Here is an 11,349-nt window from a genome sequence, read left to right on the forward strand (position 1 = left end):
AACAAGTATGATATTTCTTTGAGCAGTGTTATCTGTTGGCACAGCTCTCGCTGCCCTTGCTGGTAGTCAGCTCCGAACGAACAACCAAAACCGTAACCAGCCTGGAGCAAATCAGCAGACACATGAAATGACAGTTCCCAATGAACTGATCGGTTGCATCATTGGCAAGGGTGGCACAAAGATTGCAGAGATCAGGTATGTATAGTTGGTGAATGTTGGTTTCTGTGGGGAGCATGCAATATCTGAAAGACCTCACCATCCTGTTGCACTTTCATTATTCAAGATGATAATGGTGCACAGTGGAACACTATTATAAACATAAAGCTTACCATTGTTGAGGTGAGGGTTCAGCTGGAATATTCATCAGTAACTGCCTGTAGTGATGAACAGCAACACTCATCACCCGCCATAGTGTTTGGATTTTACATTTATTTGAAGGCCAGAAGAGGCTGAAATGCTTCAAATAATCTGCCCTTATAACTCACAGAAGTTTATTGTGTTGAGATGTGTGCCCCATAATGGTTAAAATTTTTGAGTAATTGGGCTAGGAAATATTTTGTAACATATCTTATAATTCGAATGGGGGAGAAGAGGAATGCATATAGGATATTGGTGGGAAAGCCAGAAAGAAAGAGACCACTGGGGAAACCAGGGCATAGGTGTGTGTACAATATTAAAATGGATGGGATGGTATGGATTGGATTGGATTGGTCTGGCTTAGGATAGGGACCACTGGAGGGATCTTGTGAACACAGTAATGAGCCTTCGGGTTCCATAAAATGCTGCAAAATTCTTGAATACCTGCAGATTTGGCAGCTCTATAAGGAAGTAATCTTGTAATTCAAACTTCGCTGCTAGTGATTTCCATCTCTTTGGGTCTCTCAAGGAAACAGTTGGAGACTAGAAGTTTGAACACAAATACAAGTATGGCAGGTTCTATTTTATTCTTGCTCTCTGTCTGTTTCTTCCCCTCACATTTTGCTGAGGCTCTATAATATTTCTAGGCACTGAGTATACAGAGGCCATACAGTAACGGAAACTATATCAGGAATTGGAGGACGATCTAGAGAAGCGGAGGTGTCAGACAGCATTTGTACACAGTATAAAATAAAATTAAGCCTTATAACATATTGAAGATTCCTTGTAATGCTGGAATATTTCATTATTGTTTGTGTTGCTGTTTTTCCTCACTGGTTAATGAATGCTTAGTATTTGGAAGCCAAATTGTATCCATATACACTAAAACTCCTCACTATATGGCATGTCACCAGAATGGGGTTCACTCATTACATGAATCTGGCAGCTGCATTAGAGGAATTCTTGCAGAAACTGAGCACGGAATCGAAGTATTACATTTTCATTTTAGTTCCTTTGAGGGAGTCTTCTTAGATGTAGTGGATTTATGGGCAAAAGGGTTTTGGATACATGTACTGTGTAACATGATAAATTCAGCTAGCCCCTTTTGCTATGGTACCTGCTTGAGAGAGGTTAATTCTTGCTAGAATTTGTAAAGCATGAACCTAATTAATTCAAAGTTTATTTTCTATTTCATTGCGTAAATTTCAAGAAATTTACTCACAAAGGATAGGCTGTGTCTTTCTGCACGCCCATGTTACAGTATTCCAGCTCTGCAATGGAAGGGCAAGTCAGCACGTTGAATTATGTTACGGCTGCTGCTTTCCGTGTTTTATTCACTTTATTATTCACCAATCTTCATATTCATTGCCGTATCTGAGCGGGAATAAATAAACCAGAATTAAATAAAGTTGATTTTTTTCTTTTCCAGGCAAATTAGTGGAGCCATGATTCGCATCTCAAATTGTGAAGAACGTGAAGGTGGCGCCACCGACAGAACCATCACAATCACAGGCAATCCTGATGCAGTGGCTCTGGCACAGTATCTCATCAATATGAGGTAGGAGCACTTGAGTGTTGTGTAGTCTAGCAGAGTAGAGGTTTGAGCAGGAAGAACACAGACCCATGTCCATATACACAGCTGATTTATTCAGCATATCCCTGTTTCTGTGAACTGAAACAGATGCAAATTTCTATTGTGGGTTTATATAAATGACTGCTGTGCTGCATTCAGTACAGTCCGTATTCAAAATAAATAGCATCTCATTGTGTAATATGTGTTGAGATTTTTCATGTTAATGCAGCATGATTATGAATATGACCATATCTGTTTGGTGATTTCAAATTCTGCTTGCTGAGCTAAACGAGCGAAACAGGTTCTGTGTTTTTCTTTGCTGAAGAATTGGAATTGTATGTTATGGGTGAGGAGGCGGGTTACAGTAAGATCATTTGAAGATGGAAGTGAAGACAGCACCAACATCAGTCAGCACGAAGAAGATACGTGACCTATCATTCTTTCCAGGTCTCCTCTTCTTTGTTAGAAAGCACTGACTTCTTCCTGATCTCTGCAGTCATTCTATGCCCCAAGTGCCCCCACTTTCCAGACCAGGACTTTTTTCTGCAGTGCTCCTGCCCTCATCATGATTCCAGATGGAACAGTTCCTCTTTATGTTGTTTATTTTTGTTTTGATGTAACTGTGAAGTTAGGATATTAAGGAGTTGTTCAAGCATTCCAAATTTAACATAAAATGTTACTGTGTAAGCTCCAAGCTTGAACAGCCCACCTGTTACATGACCATGTCAAAGGGTCATGTTGTAAATCCTAACTTTGGGTTATGTCTGCCCCATGGGGCTTCTAAATGGTGAGGGAGATACTGAAGCTCATTTTGAAGCATATTGCAACACTGGAAAGTTAGATTTAAATTCTGGTAGTTTAAAATTCAATAACATTTTTTCTTTGCCATAAATTAAGATTCTGCTAGTTTAAAATTCAGTAACATTTTTTCTTTGCCCTGAATTAAGATTCTGGTAGTTTTAAAATTCAATAACATTTTTTCTTTGCCCTAAATTAAGAGTCTGGTAGTTTAAAATTTAATGACATTTTTTCTTTGCCCTAAATTAAGAGTCTGGTAGTTTAAAATGCAGTGACATTTTTTCTTTTCCCCAAATTAAGAGTCTGGTAGTTTAAAATTCAACAACAATTTTTCTTTGCCCTAAATTAAGATTCTGGTTGTTTAAAATTCAATAACATTTTTTCTTTGCCCTACATTAAGAGTCTGGTAGTTTAAAATTCAGTAACATTTTTTCTTTGCCCTAAATTAAGATTCTGGTTGTTTAAAATTCAATAACATTTTTTCTTTGCCCTACATTAAGAGTCTGGTAGTTTAAAATCCAGTAACATTTTTTCTTTGCCCTTAATTAAGATTCTGGTAGTTTAAGATTCAATAATGTTTTTTCTTTACCCTAAATTAAGAATACTGGTTGTGCCATATGTGCACAGTACATAGGTCCCCCCCACTCTCTCCACTGCACCACAGAATCCTTGGCGGTGCATATCAATCAGTTGTAACCATTTCTTTTATTTGCTGGACTGCACATGTAACTGTTTCTTGGTGGTGGGACTATACTAATACTTTCCACATTGTTCATGGTACATTACTTTAGTCTTCTGTTTAAAACTGCTACCTTGCTTATTAACACTCTTAAAGCCATTGAAGGATTGATTTAATAGCAGAAACTTACTTGCATGATCTACACTGCATTCCAAATTCATGGCACAGCTTAAGGGGCTGGAAGTATAGTTTTTGGTTTTCTTACTTTTGTGTGTTGGGACATTTTTAACATTCTGTTTCTGTACTGAGATTCTGGTAGGCATTTTTATTTCACATTCAGCACATTCCATTTTGGCTTAAAGTGCTCATTTTGTATACAGGTTCAGATATGGCAGAGGATGTGTATGAGATTGAAGTGAAAATCAGAAGGTTATAAAACTACACTTAAATTGTAGTCTTATATGTTGGTAAGAATGTACAGAATAGTGATTGTTGCTGAGGAACTATTACTGAAGCTCCAAGGATCAAGTTATTGCAAGCTAGTAAATGCAGAATTCTGCGCTTGTCGAAATTTACTGCAACATAGCGAGACCTCATTGAAATGAAAGTTTTAAGCCAGAGTTTTCTTTCTTTTACTGAGAGTGCATCACCTCTCCTGTAGTATGTTATATTTCTCTTTTCCAGTTTTTATTTTACAGTCCGTAAACTCCGTGTATAAACGCACCAGAGCTTAACTTAGGAATGCCAGTCAATTGTTTTGGCCTCCATAGCATGCAAGTGTTGCATGATGAAAAGCACTGAAAGTTGTGAGAAATGAGTGGCATTCTTAGTTGATGTTCGGAGGTCATTGCACTTTCCTCGCACTGTGGAAGTGAAGAGTGTGCTTAATTATTCCATTTGGTGCACATTGGTTGCATTTGTTTGCTTTGGGGTCTAGGGACAAGATGTGGAAAGGCACCACCTTCCTGCATAACCTTGCCATGTCCAAGCAACTTGTTCCTGATTCCTGGTTGACAAATACACCCATGGTGTGTCACAGTATTACATATATTTTTTTAATTAATTAAATCACAACCTGGTTTTTTAATCCTTACCATTATGTCTGTTGTCTCTTTTCCCCCAGTGTTGAACTGCAGAAAGCTAACCTTGAGGCCCAAAATCCCGCAACCCCTGGAGGTCCGGGCACTTCAACTCCTGGCTCAAGTTCGAGTGGTCCCTCTTCCGCGGCCGCCTCCCCTCTGGCCAGTGCTATTCCTCTCGCCCAGCTGCTGTCCAAACCTGGCGCCCTCAACGCACTCTCAAGTCTGAGCGCCCTGGGGGGACTCACGGAGCTTCTGGGAGGCACAGGCGCCTCGGCTCCTGTCCAGACCACGGGTGTTCACCGTTCACACAAGACCTATACCCCCAGGTTGCGGAGCCCAGGTGGAGGTATGGGCCCGCAGGATAACAGCAAGATAAAATCTGAGAGGAGCAAGTTTGCCCCATACTAGAACCTGTTTGTTATCCTGCTTACCCAAATATCTGCCGGCCCTGCTCCGTAGCACTGGACAAAAAGCCTGGAATCATTAATTACCTCTCTAGCAAAAGACAACACTGGCAAATTTTTTTTATAAAATCATACTACTGAGATCTAGTTTGTCTTCCTGCAGCTTGTTTTGTGTCTTGGAATAATAAAGAAATTAAGATGAAAATGTAACAATAGTAGTAATAATTGTAACAAACTACTGTTTAAACATGATATTAGTGACTGCATCTGAAGTTGCAATAAGGTTATACAGAAACATTACACTTATGTCAAAATTCATGGCTAACTCAACTGTTCTCCCTGAAAAGACCGGAATTAAAATCTCATCAGTACACAATATCTTGTGCTTGACTGCAATGGTACAATGCCAAAACTGCAAGCATCACAAATATACACTCAATATTGAAGAGATTTTACCATGCTCTACCCCTCTCTAAGTTCTGAGCTGTCATCTGTAGCACTGGACAAAACTTTTCTATAACAAATCATACTAGTGACATCTAGTCTGTCTTCCTGCAGCTTTTTTTATGTATCTTGGAATGATTATAATAAATTTTAGAAGAAACTATCAAAAATTGAATTCGTGTTTACTTACGTGAAAACTTAACAGCACAGTGGCCAATTACAAAGTTAGAACGAGTACACAGAAATACACAAAAATAATTAAAGAGCAAAATACAAAATATGACAGTCTATATAATAGCAGTAAATTAATAACAATTCCAAGACAAACTGAAGTTGAAGCTAACTTCAGTTAACAATTAACAGTTAACAGTTAATAACAATTCCAAGACAAACTGAAGTTGAAGCTAACTTCAGTTTGTCTTGGAATTGTTATTAATTTACTGCTATTATATAGACTGTCATATTTTGTATTTTGCTCTTTAATTATTTTTGTGTATTTCTGTGTACTCGTTCTAACTTTGTAATTGGCCACTGTGCTGTTAAGTTTTCACGTAAGTAAACACGAATTCAATTTTTGATAGTTTCTTCTAAAATTTATTATAATCATTCCAAGATACATAAAAAAAGCTGCAGGAAGACAGACTAGATGTCACTAGTATGATTTGTTATAGAAAAGTTTTGTCCAGTGCTACAGATGACAGCTCAGAACTTAGAGAGGGGTAGAGCATGGTAAAATCTCTTCAATATTGAGTGTATATTTGTGATGCTTGCAGTTTTGGCATTGTACCATTGCAGTCAAGCACAAGATATTGTGTACTGATGAGATTTTAATTCCGGTCTTTTCAGGGAGAACAGTTGAGTTAGCCATGAATTTTGACATAAGTGTAATGTTTCTGTATAACCTTATTGCAACTTCAGATGCAGTCACTAATATCATGTTTAAACAGTAGTTTGTTACAATTATTACTACTATTGTTACATTTTCATCTTAATTTCTTTATTATTCCAAGACACAAAACAAGCTGCAGGAAGACAAACTAGATCTCAGTAGTATGATTTTTATAAAAAAAATTTGCCAGTGTTGTCTTTTGCTAGAGAGGTAATTAATGATTCCAGACTCTTTGTGATTATGCTTTAGGATGTTTTTTACTACTATTTTAACATTTTGAGTTCTGTAAGATGACAGACTGAAAATCAATGGTGACTAGGTGAACATTTTGTATCGATGTTTATAAGGATGCAGGACATAAGGAGAGCATATCAGATGGATTTGCTTAGATCACTTTTTTTTGTTTGCAATATTCTGTGTCATATTTGTATTTAGTTAATTAAGGAAAATAAATTGGAAGATACAGTAGGCATGCTTTTGTTTTATATCTGAAATTTATAAACCCATCTTGTGGCAAGTGAAATAAAATTTGTTAGCAATATAATATTTGCAACAAGTAAATTTGTTTCTCTTGTTGCATGATCATTATCCCATATATACAACATGGGTTCAGGTACAAGGACTTCGGTCAGAATCATACAGCATTTTATAAAAGAACTTTGCACTAGGTAGCATATTGTTTTGTACGTTATAGGCCAATGAATTGTGAGGGAACATTTGACTTTCTGTTCTGTCTTTACTTGGCCCAAATCATCTTGAAAAGGTCCCCTATAAAATGAGAAAGTGTTGGCTATAAAAAATTCTGTGTTCTCGGATTTTAATTTTGTGAAAGTGCCGTAATCCTTCCCTGTATATTGGTGTGATTCTAGTTTTGTGTTGTCAAAACTATGCAGTGGGTAGTGCATACTGTGTGTGAGGTAACAGCCTCTTTGTTTCTATGTGAAGACGGTAATTATAGTGGACATATCTCATTAGCTTGACTGTGTGATTACTTTTGGTCAGTAAACACATTTTTCCTTTTCCATTGCACTGATAATAGTCCATACTTTTAGCAGACAACATTTATTTAAAATTTCTGATTTAGACAGCATTTCAAGTGGTTGTCTTGATCTAAATTTTAATTTCAGTGTTTAATGCCCTTGCTTATTGAGACGGCATCCTATTTTAGTTTGATACGTCTCCCATAGACATATTGTTTTCCCCCTGGATAGTTGTTGAATGAAAAAATATGTCCAGACATGGCCTCATTATTTGTACATGTAAAGAGCACAATGGCACAGGACTGGAGTTGTAAGTTTATGTCTTCTGCTCAACAAAGCAGAGGGCTCTCCAACTTCATGGTATTGTGCAAGTATTAGAATAATGCTTGGAAAGGAGAACTGGAAGATACAAGCATGTCAGGCCCAAGAAAAGTCACTACTTTGTCTGGTGTAGGCATCGGATATTGCAATTGCGATGTTCCTTGTTTTATTTATTTCCCGAACAAATTTTTTGGCCGCAATATGTGTGATAGTCCATGACCTTTCCATTCCTTGTATTTCATATAGGTATCTCAGAAGCATTTCCCTCAAAAGTTTGATACTGATGCTCTCCTCTCCAGGTAATCAGGTTTTCATTCATTTTAGTATGTGTGGTTGCACTATTATGTCCATCAGTCAAATTACATGTGTTATATTCGATTTTAATTTGTGCATTATACTACAGATATATTGGGTCAGAACTGGCTGTTGTAATTTTTTTCATTGTTTTCCTTTGTGCCTCCATGTAAATGCTGATGGAGTTCTGCAAATTAAACCATGGCCACTTTCCACCACATCCTTTCCTTTTCATCGTTTCTTAGTCATTTACCACTGGCTGTTGTGTAGATAGATACTGAGAGCACATATATGGACCTTAAATAAATAAACGAACTCAGACTGTGTGACAGAGCAGAGAAGATAAGAATGAGGGTCACAAAGAAAGAAATACTCTTTCACATGGTCTTTCAAGCGGGTAAGCGCTGAATTATTCCCGTCATACGTACTTTTTCATTATTATATTGATATGGATTATTTGTTGGTGGTTGAAAGCAGCAGTTTCAATATGAATGAAGCCCTAGCCAACAGTCACACTCACCATCCTCACATCATCAGGAAAGCCATGAAATGAATCCCCCCTTAAACCTCAACCACTAAAACATGGAGTCAGGTATTATGCATATGAGTATGATGATTAACCCTGTGCTTTTACTTGAAGTGGGGGAAGATATGAATGTATACTGGTCGGACCAAAAAGAAGGAACATGGTTGGCTGAATGTTTATGGTGATTACCCTTCGTTGTGGTCATAATTTTAGTTCATTTTAAAGAGAGTAATTAGAGAAACAGTTGTAACTTAGAAACGAACTGGAATATCAATGTATGGATTAATAATATTTGCATTGAGTGAACAGATTTCTGTTATTTCACATCAAAATCCCCAAAACGTTTACCCACAGAAGGACACAACAAAGAAAACTTTGTACAGTATCTCATATTTATTCTAATACAGTATACTAGTTTTTCCTATCACCATATCACGCTTTGAAAGTAAGGTAAAGGTAAAGTTGTACATGCGCTTAACTAATCAAGCATTACACCATGAAGGCATATGGGGGGAGTGGACGTAGAGATCCACATTTTCTTGACTTTGGCACTAGTTGGAGGTGAGTGGCCAGATTCATGCCCTGTCTTTACCTGTGGGAAAGAGTCCCTAGTACCCATTGGCTCGGAAGCTGGGTGGTCCCCAGAACCAGTCTGGACGATGCGGAGAAGAGAACATTTTTGACCATACCGGGTCTTGAACTCCAACCCCTCGATTGATCAGCCCATATCCAGTCACTATACCGACTGCTCTATCCCGGCTCCTCAGTTTGGAAGTATTCAGATATACTGCATGTATATAATGAATGCAATAAAAGGTGTGTAAGTAAATAGTCATATTTGTTATTATTTATACATTTTTGCTGATTATAAGTATAAAAATTTGTTTAAATAGTACCTTGCTTTAATTGTGGCTTAAATCAAAGTGGTTGGTAAGTTGCATATTAATATGACCATAAAATTTTGATCTGTGCATCATAATTTATATACTCTTCATTATTAAGGTGAGAGTTTAGTTTTGGAGTTCTGGAAATGAAATAAATTGTAAATAACATATACACTGATAGGCAGTAGTGGGTGTTCATTTACCATATTTGTAGATTCCTGACTTTTTTCATTGATGTTTCAGCTTGTGATATGCAACATGAAATGATCTTTCACGTTTAAGGTGTTTTCAAACTGGTTAGTTCTTATACGTATATTTGTCATGTGTTTTAGTAAAGATGGTTATTCAGGTGAGCTGGTTATGATCATTTCAGGAGAGGTAACTGCATGGTAATGCCTCCCACATCTTAGGCTGCATGGGATTAATTGCGAAGTTTACCAGCATCGTGATCTTGATTTTGCCAAGACCGTAGTTGAATATAATTGTATGCTAATAAGATTTAATGTATGTGTAATGGAAAAATTCAATGTTCACATTGAATATAGTATAAATACATACATTTGTAGTTCAAGAGTTCAAAGACTGAAGTGTGTAGTTTCAGTATAGAAGATAGAGCCATAGTCTGAATTTGATACTGGTGCGTAACGCTGAAATAACAAGAACTGAATAAATACAAGAACTGTCAGTGATCTCTGTCTATGCAACATCATGCTTGGGTTAATTTGCTGCTGCTGTACAAAAACATTCTTAGATTGTTCTTGAACTTGTATGTGTGAAGAACACAGTCTTATTCTCACATTACGACTGATGGTCAGTTGGCCAGTCTGTCTTGAAATAAAGCACCCATCTTGGGGTTATGACCAGATTTTTATTACTGTCAGACTTGCGGGTTTGTTGCTGTGAGTTGCTGTCTCTGGCTGGAGGACGTGTCTGTCGTTTACTATTGTTGCTGGCCCTTGCCAGCATCAACACATTTATTTGGAAGCATCATATCTAAACAGACCTTAGATTTATACGTTTCCTCTTTAATTATAAAGTGGGTGAGTGTCAGAAAGTTAATTCACATCTTCTGACATGATATGAAAATGGAAGCAAGCATTTTGACCAATGAACTGTGTTGAATTTTATCACTATACTCATAGTTGAAGGTGTACTCCAGTATGGAAAATCTGATGTTTTATTGCTAATTTTCTGGAAATTGTTTTTGCAGCAAACTAGTGAAGTTTGTAATTATAATTTGTACAACATTAGTAACACTGAACATGGCTTAATTTTTTTTTGCCAATAATAGTCAGTGGTACTTTATTTTCTGTTCACTGCTCCATGTTCTGTAGTTTTTCTTGTCCAAATCATTTGACTTAGTTTTATCTTTACAATAATTGCATGTTTTTAGGAAGTAGTGCACTGTTTTCTGTTCTTAATAAATAGAACAGGATTGAGAAAGGTACACTTCATAATAGACTACACAGATTTTCTATTCTGAATGGTCCTAGTTGCTCTGAATACCGTATTTACGCATGTATAGGCCGCACATTTTTTGCCAAAAATTCAAGAGGAAAACTGGGGTGCGGCTTATATTCGAAATCACACTTCATTTAAAAAAAATTATATTCATAATTAGTAATACATGGTGTTCAAAGATCGAGGAAACCGGGGCAGCAGCGTAGAGTGGACGGAACGTTTCTCCGCGACTACTGTGCCCCTCCCCGCTAGCGAGAGTGCAGTCGTGTCGCTGATACCCTTACATCAGTTTCTGTACATGCACACATTTATAAGAATACTGTAAAAAGATAACACAAACTTACCGTGCTTTATAACAGGTGCTGAAAGTGACCCCCTTCTGCTTGCAAACATGCTTCGCATCGCATGAATAAATTATGCGACACTTTCTGAAGTTGGTCCACGGTAATTGAACCATATTACTGTTCATCACTTGACTCATTACTGTCGATGTCGCTCTCGCTCGGAAGTTTCGCTGTCAGGTGATGTCGGCCATAGAGCGTCATCTTCAGTCCCGTTCATTGCGTTGGAAATGGATGTGACTTTAAAACTTTTGGAATGGTGTTCCATGCAGCCACGATCCACTCACACATTTGACTTAATGAAGGTTTCTTCAGT

At 37.3% G+C, this 11,349-nt stretch overlaps 1 protein-coding gene across 10 annotated transcripts in view; it reads left to right on the forward strand.

Annotated features, from left to right (window-relative positions):
* The window catches only part of LOC111868240 (poly(rC)-binding protein 3), a 114,530-nt gene that overhangs the window by 90,385 nt on the left and 12,796 nt on the right, over window positions 1–11,349 (forward strand). For 5 of the 10 annotated variants that reach the window (XM_023858702.2, XM_023858707.2, XM_023858708.2 and 2 more), the window contains exons 8-10: window positions 27–195; window positions 1,787–1,915; window positions 4,531–7,945. In XM_023858702.2, coding sequence (XP_023714470.1) covers window positions 27–195; window positions 1,787–1,915; window positions 4,531–4,897 — 665 coding nt within the window. In that variant the 3' untranslated portion in view covers window positions 4,898–7,945. Of the gene's footprint in view, window positions 1–26; window positions 196–1,786; window positions 1,916–4,530; window positions 7,946–11,349 lie in introns of those variants that run through there. The other 5 variants (XM_023858705.2, XM_023858706.2, XM_023858709.2 and 2 more) reach the window with 3 other exon arrangements.

Source organism: Cryptotermes secundus, unplaced genomic scaffold (genome assembly GCF_002891405.2).
Source record: "Cryptotermes secundus unplaced genomic scaffold, Csec_1.0 scaffold364, whole genome shotgun sequence".
Lineage (NCBI taxonomy): Eukaryota > Metazoa > Arthropoda > Insecta > Blattodea > Kalotermitidae > Cryptotermes > Cryptotermes secundus.